General features: G+C 38.0%; 1 protein-coding gene across 1 annotated transcript in view; it reads right to left on the reverse strand.

Annotated features, from left to right (window-relative positions):
* The window catches only part of Dpysl3 (dihydropyrimidinase like 3), a 107,351-nt gene extending 88,386 nt beyond the window's left edge, over positions 1-18,965 (reverse strand). Inside the window, exon 1 of the mRNA XM_015485834.2 lies at positions 18,460-18,965. Within this exon, the coding sequence (XP_015341320.1) occupies positions 18,460-18,840 (381 nt within the window). The 5' untranslated portion in view covers positions 18,841-18,965. The remainder of the gene's footprint in view (positions 1-18,459) is intronic.

Below are 18,965 nucleotides of genomic sequence, written 5' to 3' on the forward strand. Positions count from 1 at the left end.
ATGCTCACAGCAATATTCAGAAATGAGAGCCAGGAAAATTCTAGATAAGCGTTAGAGAATGGAGCAACTGAGTGCTTCAGATATCCACTGTGTCACCCAAGAGAGGCTGCAACTGCTTATGATTCAGAATGGTTTATTAACTGTTCTCTCAAATCAGCATAAGAAACTGGGAAATATGAAGCTTGTTTAGGGAAAAGGAGTGGTCAGCGTCCATTAATAGTTCCCAAATGCTGAGATAGGAAAAAAATAAGCATAAAACTGTAGCTCCACTTAGATTTCCCCACCAGCATTGTTTCTGACTTTTTGTGTGGCTCTTATTTTTTTTTTTTTATACTTTTACAGTTTGCTGTGTTCCATTACAGGTTTGATCTGTTTTTTAATTTAATTTTATTATTTTTTTTACTCAAATATGTTTTGACATTGATTTCTTTGTAAGAGAAATTGTACTGCTTTTATTCAATTACAAATGCAGTACAAGGCATTGTACACAATGTGGAAAATGTACTGAAGTAATAGACGAAAACACAAGTTACCCATTATGCCTCTGCTTAGAAATACACCCCTGCTAAGTTTTGTTAAATTTCTATTTCATTTCATTTTTGACTTGACTAAGAATGTGGGTTGAAAGGAACAGAAAGAATTCTGGCTTTGCAAGCTGTTTGAACTTGTGCAGGCTGTTAAACCTCTAAACCTCAGTTTTTCCACCTAAGAAACTGAAAAAGTCTACCTTTAGAGGGTTGAGGGACCAGATAAACCAAGGGTACTCTGTCACAACATTATTCCTCTCCGGCATCATCTTTAACAGCTCTATAGTACTTGATCACACAAATATGCTGTGATTTATTTACCATATCTTATTCATATTCAGTTGTTTTATATATTTACTATTAAATAAAACACACAAGGTACTTCTTAAAAATAATCTCTGGTCCTTTTGTTTTCTATGTATTATTCAGCAAACGAATTTGATTCAACTAATTTATATCGAACATAAAGAGCTCCTGTGACTGTGGTGCACACTGAGGAAAAGCAGTGCAGAGCATGTCTCCTGCCCAGGGAGGAGTGGGTAGAGACAGTGGAACAGCACTCTGCTGGGAAAGAAGAAACCTGAGTCTTGGCTCCGTCCTCCCGATTGCCTTCTACCAGCTGTAACTTGGGCAAGTGACCTGATTTTTCTTCTCTCATCTGTAAAATAGATAAAATTATAGTACTGCCTTCTGAGGATTTTTATGGGCAGGATGAAATTAATAAATGTAAATTTTTTAGAGTGCCTGGCACAGCACTATTCAAAATAACTAAAAAGTGGAAACATTCTAATGTCCTTCAACTGATGAGTAGAGAAACAAAATCTGATATATCCATATAATGGGATATTATCCAGCCATAAAGAGGAATAGTAGTGATACATGTGGGAACTGAGATGAACCTTGGAAACATTATAGCAAGTAAACCTAAAGTCAAAAGCTTTCATACCATATGATCATTTATATAAACTATACCCAACAGGCAAATCCATAGAGAAAGCAGAACAGGGATTGCCAGAGACTGGGGAGGGAGGGGAAGAATGGAGAGTGCTTGATGGGGACGGTCTTCTATTTTGGGGGGGCGGGGGGTATACCAGGGATTGAGTTTAGAGGCACTCAATCGCTGAGCCACATCCCCAGCCCTATTTTTGTATTTTATTTAGAGACAGGATCTCACTGAGTTACTTAATGCCTCGCTTTTGCTGAGGCTGACTTTGAACTTGCGATCCTCCTGCCTCAGCCTCCCGAATCTCTAGGATTACAGGTGTGTGCCACCACACCCAGCTGACAGTCTTCTTTTTGAGAAATGGAAAAGTTCTAGAATTAGACAGTTGCAATGATTGTACAATTTTGTAGAGGTACTTTTTGCATTCATTGCACTTTAAAATGATTAAAAGGGTAAGAAGCATTACCTTAGGCATATTTTATCACAACTTAAAAAACAGGGCCTGACATATACTAAGCACTCAGTTTTTATTTTTCAACCTTATTCCCTTCTCAAGGCCTCATTTTCTTTCCTTGTAGAGTAGAAGGTGAGGGGGAAAAATAAAAGCTCTTTGAAATTGCTTCTAGTTCTGAGTCTACTGTCTAGTTGGACAAATCTGCCTCTTGATAAAGAAAATTTTCATGGCTATCAATTTCCTTCCTTCTCCCTCCTCTGGCCAGAAGGAGTCCAGTGCCCTTCAGGCGCTCATTCTGAAAGCTGCCATCACGTCAACACAGTCCCTTCGAGCTCATGATGGACATCTGGTGACCCTGAAGAGGCTCATGGTAGACACCCAGTAAATCTAGGTTGGGACCCTGAAAGGATGAAAGAATAAAAGAAGTTAAGAACGAGTACAGGGGAAGCCGTTGGCTCCACTGAATGTCTCAAGAGGACCTAACCCTGGCTGAATTCCTGATCGCTAAGTCATATTTCCTGAACAGTGAGAACACACCTTGCAATGGGGAATCAACTCATGCTCTGCAAACTCTTAACCACACTTTTATTAAACAAGCCGTTATTTCAGCTCCTCAATCTCCATATATTTAAACTGTCGACAGGTCCTAGGCGTGAGTGAGCCCAGCCTTCTCCCCATTCATTTAATAATGTCACATCCTCTTAACAACCCCAAGTGGATTTCTTTCCACATCATCTCTCCCCTTTGCAGCCGCAAGCTATCTACTGTCTTCCTGCTGCTCCTTCTCCAAGCACAGCAGCAAACGTTATTTTCAGGTTGACTTCCTTCTTCCTAATCCCTCCGACTTCCATTGTTGACTCCCCACTGTCATTTCCAGGTTACCCTCTTCTACCTCCCCCTTTCTCCTGTCTTTGTTCTTCAACAAGCCTTGCCTCCGCTTCATAAATTTGCCTTCTCTGAATATCCTGCATTGTTCTCCTCTTCCACTTCAGATATGCTTTTACTTTTTAATTTCCTCCTCCAATCTCAAGCATCCTGAAAGGGGAACAAGTGTGTCTGGGCCTTTCCGATTGCCTTGCATAGTTACCACACTTACCTCAAACGTCTGAATCTTTTCATTGAGAAATTGCTATAGCTTACTCTGCCACTCACTCTAGAACTCCAGTCCATGGTACACACGCACACGTGCCCATTCTCTTGTATTAAAAAAAAAAAAAAAAAAAAAAAAAAAGATTGGCAAACTACCCATGAGCAAAATCCAGCCTCCACCTGTTTTTGGAAATAAAGTTTTATTGGCATACAGCCACACACATGCATTGATATACTGTCTATGCCTGCTTTTGCTATACAGAGTTGAGTAGTTGGAACAAATATGTTACAGCTTGCAAAGTCTAAAATACTCTTACTATGTGGCTCTTTATAGGAAAAAAAAAAAACATTACCCACTCCTACCCTAGATAAATGAGAGAGAGAGAGAGAGAGAGAGAGAGAGAGAGAGAGCTCATCATTTATTTACAAACTTTCAGCTGACAGGATGTATTGCCAGATACACTGCCTTCATTACCACCCCCTCTTACCCATTTCAAATTCCCCACTCCTCACGTCATCCTGTAATCTCAGTAAAAATATCCCTTAGGGTACCACATTCTGATTTCTTGATCCTCCCTGGGTGGTGAGTAGGAGAAAACTATATATCTGGACATAGTCTTCCCTCCCTAACAAATTTATGAGATAACATTCATCAACTGCATATTTTCCTCCTCACTCAATACCCATTTGTTATGCAACTTTCCATCACATTGGTTGTATTTATTATTCTCTTAGTGGTAGATTATAGGAATATTACCCAAAGGAAAAGAACTCCTCCCTAGCCCACTTCCAACCAAATATAAGTATTAAATTTTTTTAGACATAATTTAACTTTTTGGAAATAAACTAAATGGTTCTGCATCAATGAAGATGATTTAGAATAGTGGTGTGTGGGCTTCAAGATCATATGGACCTGGGTTGAGCCCTATCTTAGAATACTATCTGTCCTTAGTGGATGCCTTTCAATCAGACCATCGCATCAGCCCCCAATAAACATTATTATCAGGTCTGAGTCCCTCTCCATTTTTCCATGTCTTACTCTTACCTCCTGACCTTGGGCCTTACACCTTCTGATGTCTTCTGCCACAGCTACTGTGTTCACATTGTGGACTTGAGCAAATTCTGCTTCTTATTTTGATTCAGATTTTATTTTGAATAACCCAAAGGATGGATCCCATTCAGCTCTGATGTGTAGCTGCCACCATACCAGAGAAGAAGAACACAGTGGCACACAGAAAGCAGTAGAGAGTCCTTGGGCTTCAATGCCAACTCTGTCCACTCCTAGCTGTAAGATTATAAAAACTCAAGTAACCTCTTTGATGCTTGATGTTCAGTTTCTCTTCTAGATTATGGGGCTATGGATGAAGAGTTATGAGGATGATGAGGGTCATCATTGTCTCAAATAAATGAGCATTCCATAAATGTAATGTTCTAGTAGAACTTATCTGTTGAACCTCATTTGTGCTCCCAGATTCAGGGAAAAGTAAAATTCTGAGAGATTACTGAGGGAACTACTTTGGCAGACAAAAATTATCTTATTTTAGTTAGATCTCATTTTACAATTTTAGCTTTCTTTTTATGTTTTAGTTTCCAGTTAAGATTCAAAATTTTTTTCTCTTCCCATGTGTTTTACTTTGTCTCCATTTACCTGGCTCTTGTGACTCCTGAATCTTATCTACTGTTGCCTCTACCCGGCTTCTCTTTTTTAACGTTTATACACAAGATTCACTTGCTTTGTACACTCTCAAATCCTGCCCCTAAAATCACAAGGAAGATGCATCCATCCCATGCCCAGTGTTTCTTCAGTGCATAAATGACCAGAGGGACTGGGGATGTTGCTCAGTGGTAGAGCATGTGCTTTGCATGCATGAGACTCTGGATTCAATCCAAGACAAAAGAAGAAAGAATTATCAGATCATTTATTTTAAAAATACTACCATTAGTATGCTAAGAAATTTTAAATAGAAAAAGTTTACAACATGCAAGAACAGAGAAATAAGATAAATTGACCAATAAAAACTACAAGAAGGAATCAAGAAAGAAACGCTGGGGACGAAAACACAAAGGAAAGGAAAGAAGAAAGGAAGGAAGGATGTCAGTCTAACACCACACTGTCATTTACAGGAATTTTATATTGACAAAAATCGTAATGAAATGAATGGTATAATAGTTTATCAGGAAGGAGGCTTACCCCTTCTTGTTTGCAAACAAAAGAAGAGAAAGTAAACATAAAATCAAAAATAAAAATATAAATATCAAATTACAAAGAATTAGTAGTTAAGTGTGTGACACATCTTACACCATATATCCATTGAAATTATGCTTTAGAAAATCTTTGTTGTGGAGCTGGGGATGTGGCTCAAGCGGTGGTGCGCTCGCCTGACATGCATGCGGCCTGGGTTCGATCCTCAGCACCACATACAAACAAAGATGTTGTATCTGCCAAAAAACTAAAAAATAAATAAATATTAAAATTCAAAAAAAAAAAAAAAAAAGAAAAGAAAATCTTTGTTGTTCCGTGATGATGTCATAGTTACTGAAGTTTAAAAAAAACCGTTTAGGGTTTCTGGTCCAGCACACAGAAGCTTAGACGTCATCATTCCATCCTAACAACAAGGAAAAAGTTGAATGAACTGAAAAATCAATAATCCTTCTTAGATCTGGCAGGAAAGTACAGCAGAGCATTCTGTTCATACAACAAGGCCTGCCTTTGAAGAAATGACTTAACTAGAGCTGACCTGCTGAGATCTTACAAAAGCCTAATCTACCTGGGGAACAGGGGAATACCCAGCTCCAGCCAGATCAAACTTCCAAAGGGGGAAAAGAAACATAAATCCCAACCCTCCATCCACCCTATCCCATATGAGAAATAAAAAAAAAAATCTAAGAGACCCTGATGAAGTTCACAGTTCAAGGGCACAGATTCATAGATTGAGGCCTCATCATAGGGCTATAAATCACTTATGTTCCCCCACACCTTACCGCTCTGTTACTAAAGACCTACTTCCTCAATTTCCTTCTACCCAGTATGTCATGCTCACCTTTGAACAAAAATCACAAGTCAAACTAACAGGCAAAAGCACAGAGACTGAACAAGCACCAAATCCAGAATCAGATATGGCAGGAATGTTGGAATTATCAGATCATTTATTTTAAAATTTTTAAATAGAAAAAGTATACAACATGCAAGAACAGAGAAATAAGATGAATGGGCCAATAAAAACTACAAGAAGGAATCAAGAAAGAAATGCTAGAGATGAAAACACAACAGAAATGAGTTTTTAATGGGCTGATTAGTTGTGGCTAAAGAAAGAAAGTCTAAGCTTGAGGATATGACAAAAGAAACTTGCACACCTAAAAAGCAAGAAGGGAAAAGGGCTGAAAAAGTAACAGGGTATCCAAGAACTGTGACACAACTGCAACGGGTGTAGTGTATGCATGATGGGAATACCAGAAGGAGAAGAAAGAAAGAACAATTTTTAGAGCAAAAATGACTGAGAATTTGAGAATTTCCTCAGGAATCAAACAGACTCAGGAAACAAAGAGAACAATAATGCCTCCCCCCCACCAAAAAAAAAAAAACAAAAAAAAACTAAAGCTAGGTCTATCTTATTCAAACTTTAGAAAATTAAAGACAAGGAAAAAATCTTGAAAGAACCCAGAGCAAGGAGACACCTTATCTATAGAAAATCAAACATAATAATAACAGTTTTTTTCTCAGAAATGAAAAGTGGGATGAAATATTTATTAAATCAGTGAGGGTGAAAAAGCTACCTGCAATTCTGATCTTGTTAAATTAATCTTTAGAAATGAAGGAGAGCTGGGCATGGTGATGCACACCTGTAATCCCAGCAGCTCGGGAGGCAGGGGCAGGAGGATCATGAATTCAACGATAGTCTCAGCAACGGCAAGGCACTAAGCAACTCAGTTAGACCATGTTTCTAAACAAAATACAAAAAAGGGCTGGGATATGGTTCAGTGGTTGAGTGCCCCTGAGTTCAATTCCCAGTACCCCATGCCCTCAGCAAAAGAAAAAAGAAAGAAAGAAAGAAATGAAGGAGCTATGAAGACTTCCTCAAATATACAAAACTTCAAAACTTGAGGAAATTGATTTCTTGAAGACTAACCTTATAAGATATGTTAAAACAAATTCTTCAGTGGCTGGGAATGTAGTTCAGTGGTAGATGTTTGCCTAGCATGCCTGAGGCCTTGGGTTTGATCCCCAGCACCACAGTAAATTAATTAATTCATTTTTTAAAATAGAGAGAAGTAAAATGATATAGATGAAAAACTCAGATCTGCATAAAGGAAGAACATCAAGAACAAATAAGTTAAGGTAAAATGAAATATTTGTCTAACAGATACATTTTTTCAAATTATAATAGCAATAATGTATTTGATCATGTAAGCATATATACATATGTAAGTTTAAGGATAACTGAAATGAATGAAAGTAAGATACAAGGAATGAGAGGGAGAAATTAAAAATCTGGAGACTATCGTGCTAAGTGAAAAAAGTCAATCCCAAAAAACAAAGGTTGAATGTTCTCTCTGATATGTGGAAGCTAACCCACAATAAGGGGGTGAGTTTTATAGAAAGAATAGAAGTTCAGTGGATTAGACAAAGTGGAATGAAGGGAAGGGAGAAAAGATGGGAAAAGGAAGGACAGTGGAATACATCTGATATAACTTGCCTATGCCCATCTATGAATATACCACAGTGAATACACCATTATATACATCCACAAAAACTAATGAAGAAAAATAACTATGTGGAGAACCTACATCTTGGGAGCGAATTTTTATCTCTCACACATCATATAGACCACTAAGCTCTAGGGTATACAAAGAATTCAAAAAGCTAAGCACCAAAAAACCAAATAACCCAATCAATAAATGGGCCAAGGACACGAATAGACACTTCTCAGAAGATGATATACAATCAATCAACAAATATATGAAAAAAAAATGTTCATCATCTCTAGCAATTAGAGAAATGCAAATCAAAACTACTCTAAGATATCATCTCACTCCAGTCAGAATGGCAGCTATTATGAAGACAAACAAAAATAAGTGTTGGCGAGGATGTGGGGAAAAAGGTACACTCATACATTGCCAGTGGGACTGCAAATTGATGCAGCCAATATGGAAAGCAGTATGCAGATTCCTTGGAAATCTGGGAATGGAACCACCATTTGATCCAGCTATCCCTCTCCTCCGTCTATACCTAAAGGACTTTAAAACAGCATACTGCAGGGACACAGCCACATCAATGTTTATAGCAGCACAATACACAATAGCTAAACTGTGGAACCAACCTAGATGCCCTTCAATAGATGAATGGATAAAGAAAATGTGGTACATATACACAATGGAATATTACTGAGCAATAAAAGAGAATAAAATCATGGCATTTGTAGGTAAATGGCTGGAGTTGGAGAAGATAATGCTAAGTAAAGTTAGCCAGTCCCCCCCCCAAAAAAAAATGTCGAATGTTTTCTCTGATATAAGGAGGATGATGCATAGTAGGGTGGGAGGGGGAGCATGGGAGGAATAGACAAACTCTAGATAGGGCAGAGGGATGGGAAGGGAAAGGAGGTGGCAGGGGGTTAGCAATGATGGTGGAATGTGATGGACATCATTATCCAAAGTACATGTATGAGGACATGAATTGGTGTGAACATACTTTATATACAGAGATATGAAAAATTGTGCTCTATATGTGTAATAAGTATTGTAGTGCATTTGCTGTCATGTATTTAAAAAATTAAATCAATTAAAAAATAACTATGGGTAGGTAGCAAAAAAATCAGTAGAGGGAAGAGAATAGGGAGTGGGAGAAGGGAGGGGAAGAAGTACTGGAGACTGAATTGGAACAAGATACATTCCATATTTTTAAAATTATATCAAAATAGATTCTACTGTCATATAAAACTAAAAACAACCAATTAAAAAAAGATGCTCAGGCCTGGGATTATGGCTCAGTGGTAGAGCACTTGCCTAGCATGTGTGAGGCACTGGGTTCGATTCTCAGCACAGCATATAAATAAATAAAACAAAGGAATCTTTTCCAAGAATAGAAGCATAGAAATATTCCTAACTCATTCTATAAAATCAATGTCATTATAAAACCAAAGCCATATACAGACCCTATGAAGAAAACTACATACCAAAATTTCTTGTGAACATAGATGTAAAAAAAAAACAATCCTCAACAAAATATTGGTAAATCAAATCCAGTAATGTATGAAGAGTTATATACCACAATCAAACAGAATTTATTCCAGACATATAAAGCTGGCTTGAAACTTTTTTTTTTTTTGATACCAGGGATTGAACCCAGGGGCGCTTAACCACTGAGCATTTTTTTATATTTTATTTAGAGACAGGGCCTGGCCAAGTTGCCTAGGGCCTGGCTGAGAGGCCGGGTTTGAATCCAAGAGTCTCTTGCCTCCGCCTTTCAAACTTCTGGGATCACAGGCATGTGCCACAGTTCCTGGCTGGCCTGAAACATTTTGAAGTCAATTCATGTACTACATCATTTCAACAGGCTAAACAAGAAAAATAGCATGAGTATAACAATCATCTATTATATAGAAAGAAAAAAAAATTTACAAAATCCAACACACATTCCTGGTAAAAACTCAGCAAAGTATTAACAGAAGTGTTCTCCACTGGGCACAGAACAAGTACAAAAAGCCTACGACCAATATCACACTTAATAGTGAGATACTCAAACTTCCCTGCAAAGATTAGGAGCAAGGCAAGATCAAACCTCTCATCATGGCTCTTAAACATTAAATTGGAAGTCCTGGCTAATGCAATTAGACAAGAAAAGAGAAGAAAAAGGAATATAGATTGGAAAGAAGGGAAAAAAAAATCTTTGTTGACAAATAACATGATCACTTATATAAAAAATCCAAAAAGATTGACTAAAAAAAAATCCTCCTGGAACTAATAAGTGATTAGAGTAAGCTTTTAGGACATAAGGTTAATATACAATTTGACTTCTTCCCTATACACCAGTATCAAATAAGTTGAATTTCAAAGTCAAACATTATCACTTACGATAGCAACCCACAAACAAAATACTAATGAACAAATCTAACAACATATATATGGGATCTATGTGAGTAAAACTACAAAACTCTCACGAAAGATACTAAAGAAGAACTAAATTAATGGAGATATATTCAATGTCCATGGATAAGACTCAATATTTTTGAACTGTCATTTCTTTATAGATTCAACTCCAATCCAAAGCAAGTTATTTTGTGGATATAATGAAATTCATTATAAAGATTTTATGGAAAGATAAAAGATTTATACTAGGCAACACAATATGAAGAAGAACAAAATCAGAAGACTAACATAACCCAACTTCAAGACTTACTATAAAGCTATAGAGATCAAGATAGTGTGGTGTTGGGGAAAAAAGATATATAGATTAATGGAACAGATTAAAGATCCCAGGAACAGACTAAAATAAATATAGTCAACTGATCTTTGCAAAGAAGTAAAGGCAATACAATGAAGAAAAGATGGCCTTTTCAAAAAATGGTGCTAAAACAACTGAACAACCATGTGAAAAAAAAAAAATCTAAATGGAGACCTTAAACTAACATTCATAAAAAATTAACTCCAAATAAAACATAGATATAAAAGTAAAATGTAAAACTACAAATTCTAATAAGGTAACATAAGAGAAAACTTCAATGACCTTTGGTAGGGTGATGGTTTTTTTTATATGTAGTATGTAAGGTATAATTTATGAAAAAACTAATTGATAAACTGGACTTCATTGACATTAAAAAAACTTTTGCTCTGTGAAAGACAATGTCGAGACAAGGAGAAGGATAACCACAGTAGGAGAAAATATTTGCAAAAAATACATCTGATGAAGGACTGTTTTTCAAAATATACAATAATTTTTAAAACCCCCAAACCAGAAAAGAAACTGATTTTAAAACTGTACCAAAAACTTTAACAGAGACTTCCCCAAAGAAGATACATAGATGTCAATTAAGTATATGAAAATATTCCATATCATATGTCATTAAAGAATCACAAATTAAAATAATAAGAATCTACTACACAACTATTAGAATGTCCAAAATATGACATTAACTGATGTTGAAAGTGTGAAGCAACAGGAAGTCTCAATCATTGCTGGTGAAAATGGAAACTGCTACAGCCACTTTGGAAGGTAATTTGGTAGCTTCTTATAAAACTCAACATACTTTTCCCATATGATTCAGCAACTGGGCTCCTTGGTACGTTACCCAGATGAGTTGAAAATTTATGTCTGCACAAATGCACATGGATGTTTACAGTAGCTTTATTCACAATTTTATTCATTTAGAAGCAACTGAGATGACCTTCAGGAATTAAGTGAATAAATAAACTATGATACATCCAGACACTCGAATATTATTCGGTACTAATAAGAAATGAACTATCAAGCCATAGAAAGACATCGAAGAAAACAAAAGAAACCAACATGAAAACCAATATGATTCCAGCTACAGTCAGTGCTCTGTACCCATGGATTCCATATAAATGCATATGGAAGGCAGACTTAAGGGACTTGAGCATCCGTGGATTTGGGTATCTGCAGGTAGTCCGGAATAAATCCCCTGAGGATACTAGAGAAGACCTGGATATGACATTCTGGAAAAGGAGAAAGTATGGAGGCAATAAAATGATTAGTGGTTGACAGGGGATGCAGGTGAGGTAGGGATGAACAGGCAGAGCACAGGGGATTTTTAGTACAGTGAAATTTCTGTAAGATACTACAATGGTGGAGACATGTAGTAGTAGTTTCTGGTTTGTAGACCAGCTGATTAAGCAATTCTATGTCAGCCTTCCAAGTAGCTGAGACCACAGTTAAGTACCACAGCACACAGTTTTGTGGAATTCATCTTTGTTTTTCCAACTTTTGTTTTGATTGTGATTTAATAAATTATTTTTGAATGAATAAATAAAGAAAAAATATCAGGGAGTAAAGGGAGATTTGAGGACTCCTCCTTACATTTACAGTGTCCTAGTAAACAATACCCCATTGTCCCAATCCCACATATATTTATAAAAAGGAGATACCAGTACCTCATATATACCCTTATAACCACATCTAATTTTGAAATTTTCTCCTTTAAACTGTTCAATAAAAGGGCATATATCACTACAGAACTCAGACTAACAATGAACTCAATTAATGACTATCTTAAAAGCACTAACAGTTATGTCTTTGGTCCAGAGATCAAAGACCCAAGCACTCTCCCAAATGGTTGGGTAAGACAAACCATTAGGATATAGGAAAAAAATAACAGAATTTGTATTTGTATTTTAATGACTTCTCTTTTTTATAGTTTATATTTTACTTGCATTTTTAATTCTCATAACATATTAGTACAATATTTTATGTTTTATACACACACCCATATATCCATATGTATACGCATATATTCATACGCACACACACACGGAATATGGAGCTTGTCCAATTTCTTTTTTTTTTATAGAGCTGAACCATCAAACAAGTTTAAAGACTATTACCGTAGTGACCATGTGATCCACCACCCTCCTTTTAGAAAGGAGGAAACCAGGGCTCTGAGAGAAGGGAGGTAACTTGCTCAAGCTGTACAGCAGATTCAAGGTCAGATCTGGAAGCTGAGACTGCTCATACTTCATCCAGTTTTGTTTTACTGTTTTTCAGCTTCTTTGTTCTTTGATGGAGTAGAATAGTTTTTATAATGCCGTATAATTCCACATAAAAAAGTACAGATGCATTTTTAACATTAGATTTTGTTAGACATTTAGTTTTAAAAGTGCTTGTACTCCTAAAAAGACTTTCTGTCTCCTCCAGAAAATGGGGGGCTAAGCTTGCTGTCACAGATTATGTTCTCTTCAGCCAGATTTTCCGGTCCTAGAAAGCTTTATCCAGTCTCACAGGAACATTATTGCAGGTGGAATGCCCACTGGAAATCAATCACGATGAGAATCAGCTAAGGGAGTCATGGACAGAAAGCATTACAGACAGCACTCTGGCCGTCTTAAACATTACAAGAGCCTTCAGCAAAATCTGGTCTCCAGGGACCATTACTTGACGGGAACTCTGCCAATCACAGCATTACTTAGAAGGCACTTTTTTTTTTTTTTTTTTTTTTTTTTTAATGTTCCTCAAATGCCTACTGTCAAAGTAAACCAAAGTTCGGAAAAGTTTCAAATACTTCCAAGTTTGGGTAAAGAAACACATTTCCAGATTTAAGTGTGTCTGTGAGCCAGGTAAGAAGGAGCACTTTTTAAAAACAACATACAAACTTTCCTTTGTCAGAGCAGCCTTGTAAAATTCATTTACACTACAAGACTTGGATTCAGATGGTTGCAGAGGCCTTGAAAAACCTAGAATTCTATTAACAGCAGTCTTTCACTATGCAGGGTAAGGAGGAGAACATTGATCTCTCAGAGTCATTTTGAAAACTTTATCCCAGGATAAAAACAGACAAATAGCAAAGGGTAAAAAGGCAAGGGCCACATCTTATTTGTTTCAAGTAGTCTCCTTCTACACATAGAGTCCCTACTGATTTCACAAAAGAAAGATCTTGTGCAAAAGTGGTCCACATAGGAAGCAGGAAACTAGAAATGACCCAAGCTCCTGATAGATAGTTATCAATAAATCTATGCAATCATAATGTCATTACTTTGTTTTCACTGGATGTCAAAGTCTTTGCAGTATCATTTTTTCCTGACAGACCATTTATCACAAATTTTCTCCTCTTAGTAATTTTTTGCTGCTTGGAAAAGTCTACATGCACAGAAAAACATTTTGAGAAATGATGAAAAATATTTACTTTATACTTAGAATTGCTTTTCTATGCAATTTAGTGTCAAAATATAAACAAATAGCTGTTAAAATTATCAACAAACAACTGTGGAGGACTTTGCCAATATCAATGCCTTTCATGGAGAAAATCTAAATCCATTACTTTTTAAACAGTGTTTACATGTAGGTCCAGAACCACAGTTTTAGCTCCTAGTGATAACTTTAAACCCTGAAATTGGGCATTCTTATATTTTTTATTTTGTCAAATTCTTTTGTTACTTATTTAACCTCTTCATTATTTACTGAATAAATTCATAAAAATAGGTTCCTAAATAGAATAAGATATATTCCATGCTTGTATAATTATATCAAAATAAATTCTATTATCATGTATAAACAAAAATAATCCAATAAAAATAATTCATTGAATAAATCCATTTCCTTAAAATGGTATAATATAATTAATGGTATGCCAGACCTGAAGTTTATTAAAATTTTATCAAGGTGTTTTTTTTTTTAAATCTCTTCTGACAATTCTGTAATCAACTTGGAAGAATAAAGATTCATAGCAATTGTTTTCACAGGTTGAGGAACTGGTCTCAAAACTTCTCTGAGTAATGGGCTAGTGGCAAAATAGCAGAGGTTTCAAGAGGAGTTGGGGTAAGATCCTTCCTTGCCCTGTGTTATATTAACATGTCAGGAGCTGACACAATGGTCAGGCTGGTTGAATTACAATAATGAAGATGTGTCCATCTGCAAAGAGCAGGGACTGCAGAATTAGGTAAATCCGTTTGAATTCCAGTTCCCCCCACTTACCATCTATGTGACTTGGGACTAAACATTTAGTCACTGGGTTTTAATTTCCACATCTGTACAAGGAAAACAATACACACACACACACACACACACACAATAGGCATATAGAAAGTGCTCAGAAAGTGGTACTTACTATCAAATTTGCAGATAATCCAAAACTGAGGATAGGAGCTATATTATAGAAGATTCAAAATCATTATGATGGAGTAGAGAAATAAGCTTAGATAGTGACAAATATAGAGGGAAGAAAAAAAATAAAATCCATAGTTAAATTCTCTTTAAATTTTTTATTTTGCTTTAAATTCATTTGTACCAGCATAGAACGAGATCATCCTGACTTAATAGCAGCTTATATGAAAAAAATTTTCTGAAAACTTCACTGATGGGGAGTTTACTATGGGGACAATAATAGCAGGCCACAGATACTTAATTATTGGGTATAATTTTGTACTACATAAGCATATACTATATGTAAATCCAGAAAGTTAAGTAGCCTAGTGCACTTTGCAATGGACACATCCCATCTGGATCATAATGTTCAGTTCTAGACACTGAATTTTCAGAAGAATATTTACAAAACAATGCAACCTAAAATGGAAATCAGAACGATGAAGTGCTCAAAAGATTGCTGAAGGGGCTGGAGTTGTGATAGAGCCCTTGCCTAGCATGTGTGCGGCACTGGGTTCGATTCTCAGCACCACATATAAAAAAATAATAACGACCCATTGACAATGAAAAAAAAAGTTGTAATTGAAAAAGAAAGAGAGCTGAAGACACTGGGAATAAGGCTGACTGAAAAATTTAGGAAAATTGTGATAACTGCCTTCAAATATATGAATTACTATAAAAAATTGAATAGTAATTCTAATAGCAAATATATTATGAATACTGATCATGTTAAAAAATAGACACAGTTATCCTTATTTTGCAGGTGAAAAAACTGAGGCACAAGGAAACTAAGTTACAACTCCTAAGGGCTAGGCCAGCTTGTCCCCCAGTAGCCCATCCCCAAATCTGGGGAAGATATTAGAGCTATTTGCCAAATATTTATAGTCTTAAAGGATCATGATAAGATGGCACTCGGCCCCCCACCCCCACCCCCACCCCCTTTTCTTCACAGTTGGCTATGGTCACATGATCTGCTTTGGCCAATGAAATGTGAGCTTACACCATATTCATCACTTTCAAAAGAGAGTTTAAGCGTCTGCATACAGCTTGCCACATACTCTCCCAACTGCAGATGTGCAGAGATGGAGCCTCCATTAATTGAGGTCTCTGAGGGACAATGATGAATAGAGCTTCCCTGCTGACCCATGTGGGAGAAGTGGCAGGAGCAAGAAATTGGCTGTTATTGTTTGTTTAAGTCACTGAGGTTCAAGGGTTGTTTCTTTTGCAAGGGCATCACTCCCCTTCAGACAGACACATGAGCCCACATACTTAAAATCATCAGCATACTGAGGCAGGAGGATTGCAAGTTCAAAGACAGCCTCAGCAAAAGCAAGGCGCTAAGCAACTCAGTGAGATGCTGTCTCTAAAAAAAAAAATACAAAATAGGGCTGGGGATGTGGCTCAGAAGTTGAGCATTCCTGAGTTCAATCCCCAGCACCCCCCCCACCCCCGCAAAAAAAAAGTCATCAGAATATCTCAGAATAATAAAACATATTTATTCTATTTTCAGAACTAAAAGAATAATTTGTAGAAACTATGGATGGGCAGACTGGGGCTTTCTAATTTAATTTTATTTTTTTATAAAAATTATCTAAAAGTTGCTTCATGAGGTGGTGAGCTCCCTAATGATGGCAGTATTTGCTGAGAGGCCAGATGATCATTTTACATCTATATACAAAACAGATGTCTTAATGAAGGGAATTCAAGGTATCAAACATTTATTGAATACCTGCAATGTGCCAGGCATTCCAGTCACAAAGAGAAATCCAAACACACAATCCTTATCCTCTAAGAAATAGCAATCAAGTTCAGAACTAGATAACCTCTGATTTTTTTTTAACAGTGTGATTCAGCCAAATTAGACATAATAACATGGCCAGGATAAAGCTGACAGCAAGCCTCAACTTACAAATAACCATGTACCACTAGAAATCCTGCTGATGCTTAGGTTGTATTATTATTTTTCAATTAGAAGCCAAAAGTATAGGGTTTACAAAAGGGAGGAAAACGGGAGAATTGCTGGGTTTAAAGGAGAAACATTTTTCCTTTCTCTAGTTACCATTCTTTAATCTTGCAAACCAGGCATATTATCTGGCTTACATCAGGGGTGTTCCAGCAAAGGGAATAGACTGACTCACAGCAATTGTTACTGACCTTTTCCATCACTTCTCCCACCCCTTAGAGACAGGAAGGGAACATTTTGGTGCTGATCAATTTACACCCCAAAACAGGCAATCACTTCTCTATAAAGAGCTATTCTTCAGTTAAGATGTCAGTCAAAGCCTTTCCAAAATATCAAAACTTTTCCCAAAAGGGTATGTGGGCAGGGCCTAAAGGAATGCCACATTCAAAAGAAGATGTGAAAATCTCAAACTAAATGAGTGATTCCAAGAGACACTGTTATTGTTTCACAAATGGCACCTTTAAACAGTACTGATTTCCATATTTCATCTCAGTAGCTAAAAGTTTGTTTTTTAAAACTTTTGAAAATCAATCAGGGAGAGATACTATCCTTTCACTGGCTCACTGCCTTTTAATGGAAAAACAACTAAGAACTGGATAAGCATTAACTGTAATTGTTCTGAGGCAGACATTTCCATTTCAGGTTATCATTCATGATTGTATTAAAGCAGAATAATATATGTGGATGGGTTTTGCAGCCATTACCTAGACACTGGTAAGGGCATCTGATGACTATTGTTCTTCAATTCAAAAGTGTCAGTTTTAACTTTGAATCCTTCAGCCCTGCCTAGACCCTGAATTTTCTGAACCATGGCTCTGATTTTCTATGAAATAGTCACAAAAATCAGGGCATGCTGATCAATGCCATCCTTCCCATCAGTTTGGTATGGCACGAGTGTCTCTAAAATACATACAGAAGAAATTGGCTTTAGCACATGTAAAAGCAGCAGGGAATTTACAGCTCGTGCACCCTTAATACCCTCTTCTATTTTAAAAAATACAATAATATTCTTGCAGAGACAGCTGGATCCCTGTGATACCCAGTCTTGTGCCAAGCTGTGTACAAATATACTCTTTACAAAACAGATGTGAAACGTGCTATGACAGAAGCAAGGCAAAAAAGATTCGAGTGTTTAGTGGCTCCACACCCAAAAGTTTCAGGCACAGAGCTGATGTTTGAACAGTGAAAGGGAAGACCGCCCATCCTGTACTTTCATCCGGGCACTATGGAGATGACCCCATTTCCTAGAATCAGTTTGCCCTCTGCCCTAAAGACCTGGGTTGAGATTTAATTTGGGACCAGAGTGGGCCAAGACAATTGTGCTGTTGGTTACTCAGACAGAGAGAAGGTCTGAAATCTCCAAGACAGCCCAGGCTAACTGGGCTGACACACCCACCCAGAACTAATGGCCCAGCGGTCCAGCGGGGAAGCTGGGGTAGGGAAGCAGAGCCGGGTAGGGGGTCTGGGACCCTTACAGTGAGCTTACGAAGATGCTGCACGTTGGAACCCAGGGACGGGACTAGAAGGTCACGATGTGCTCAGCACAGGATGCCCTTTTCCTCCCTCTAGTCGCCCATCCCCTTGGAAAGTGAGCGCGAGAAAGTTGCGCCCCGGCCATGGCGGCCAGAACTGGAGAAGGGGACAGGGCAGGCAGAGAAGGGAACTGGGCCCCCTTACCTTGTCCTCCGGATCAAGGTTCTGCAACACCTCCTTGCCTGTGGCGCTCAGGATCTCCACCCCGGCGGGCTCGAGCGACTCAGGCGCCGGCTGACTGCTCTCCTCCCGGGCTTGGGTTCTGCGTGGGGTGTCCCCCTCGACCCCGGGCCGGGTCCCTGAGCCGCGGCCGCTGCCCTGGCTGCTCCGGGGAGTCTTTGCGCCTCGCTGCCCCACGCTCAGGGCATCGAAATCCAGCGTCTTGCTCTCGAAGGCTCCCTCCACGTTGCAGAACATGCCGCCGTACTTCTGCCGTGGGACCTGGTCGGTGGTTCCCGGCCTGGCCAGGTACACGGGCAGATCATCCTCGTGGGAGCTGTCCCAGCCTCGTCGTCCGGAGGCCATGGTTCAAGCGCGACAGCGGCCCGCTGGTTTTCTTCCCCAGAGACGGAAAGGGCAGCCGGCGGCAGCGTGCACCGAGCCACAGTGACTGGGGCGGGAGGAGGCGCCTGAGCCTTCGCGCCAGAGGC

This window comes from Marmota marmota, unplaced genomic scaffold (genome assembly GCF_001458135.2).
Source record: "Marmota marmota marmota unplaced genomic scaffold, marMar, whole genome shotgun sequence".
Taxonomy (NCBI): Eukaryota; Metazoa; Chordata; class Mammalia; order Rodentia; family Sciuridae; genus Marmota; species Marmota marmota.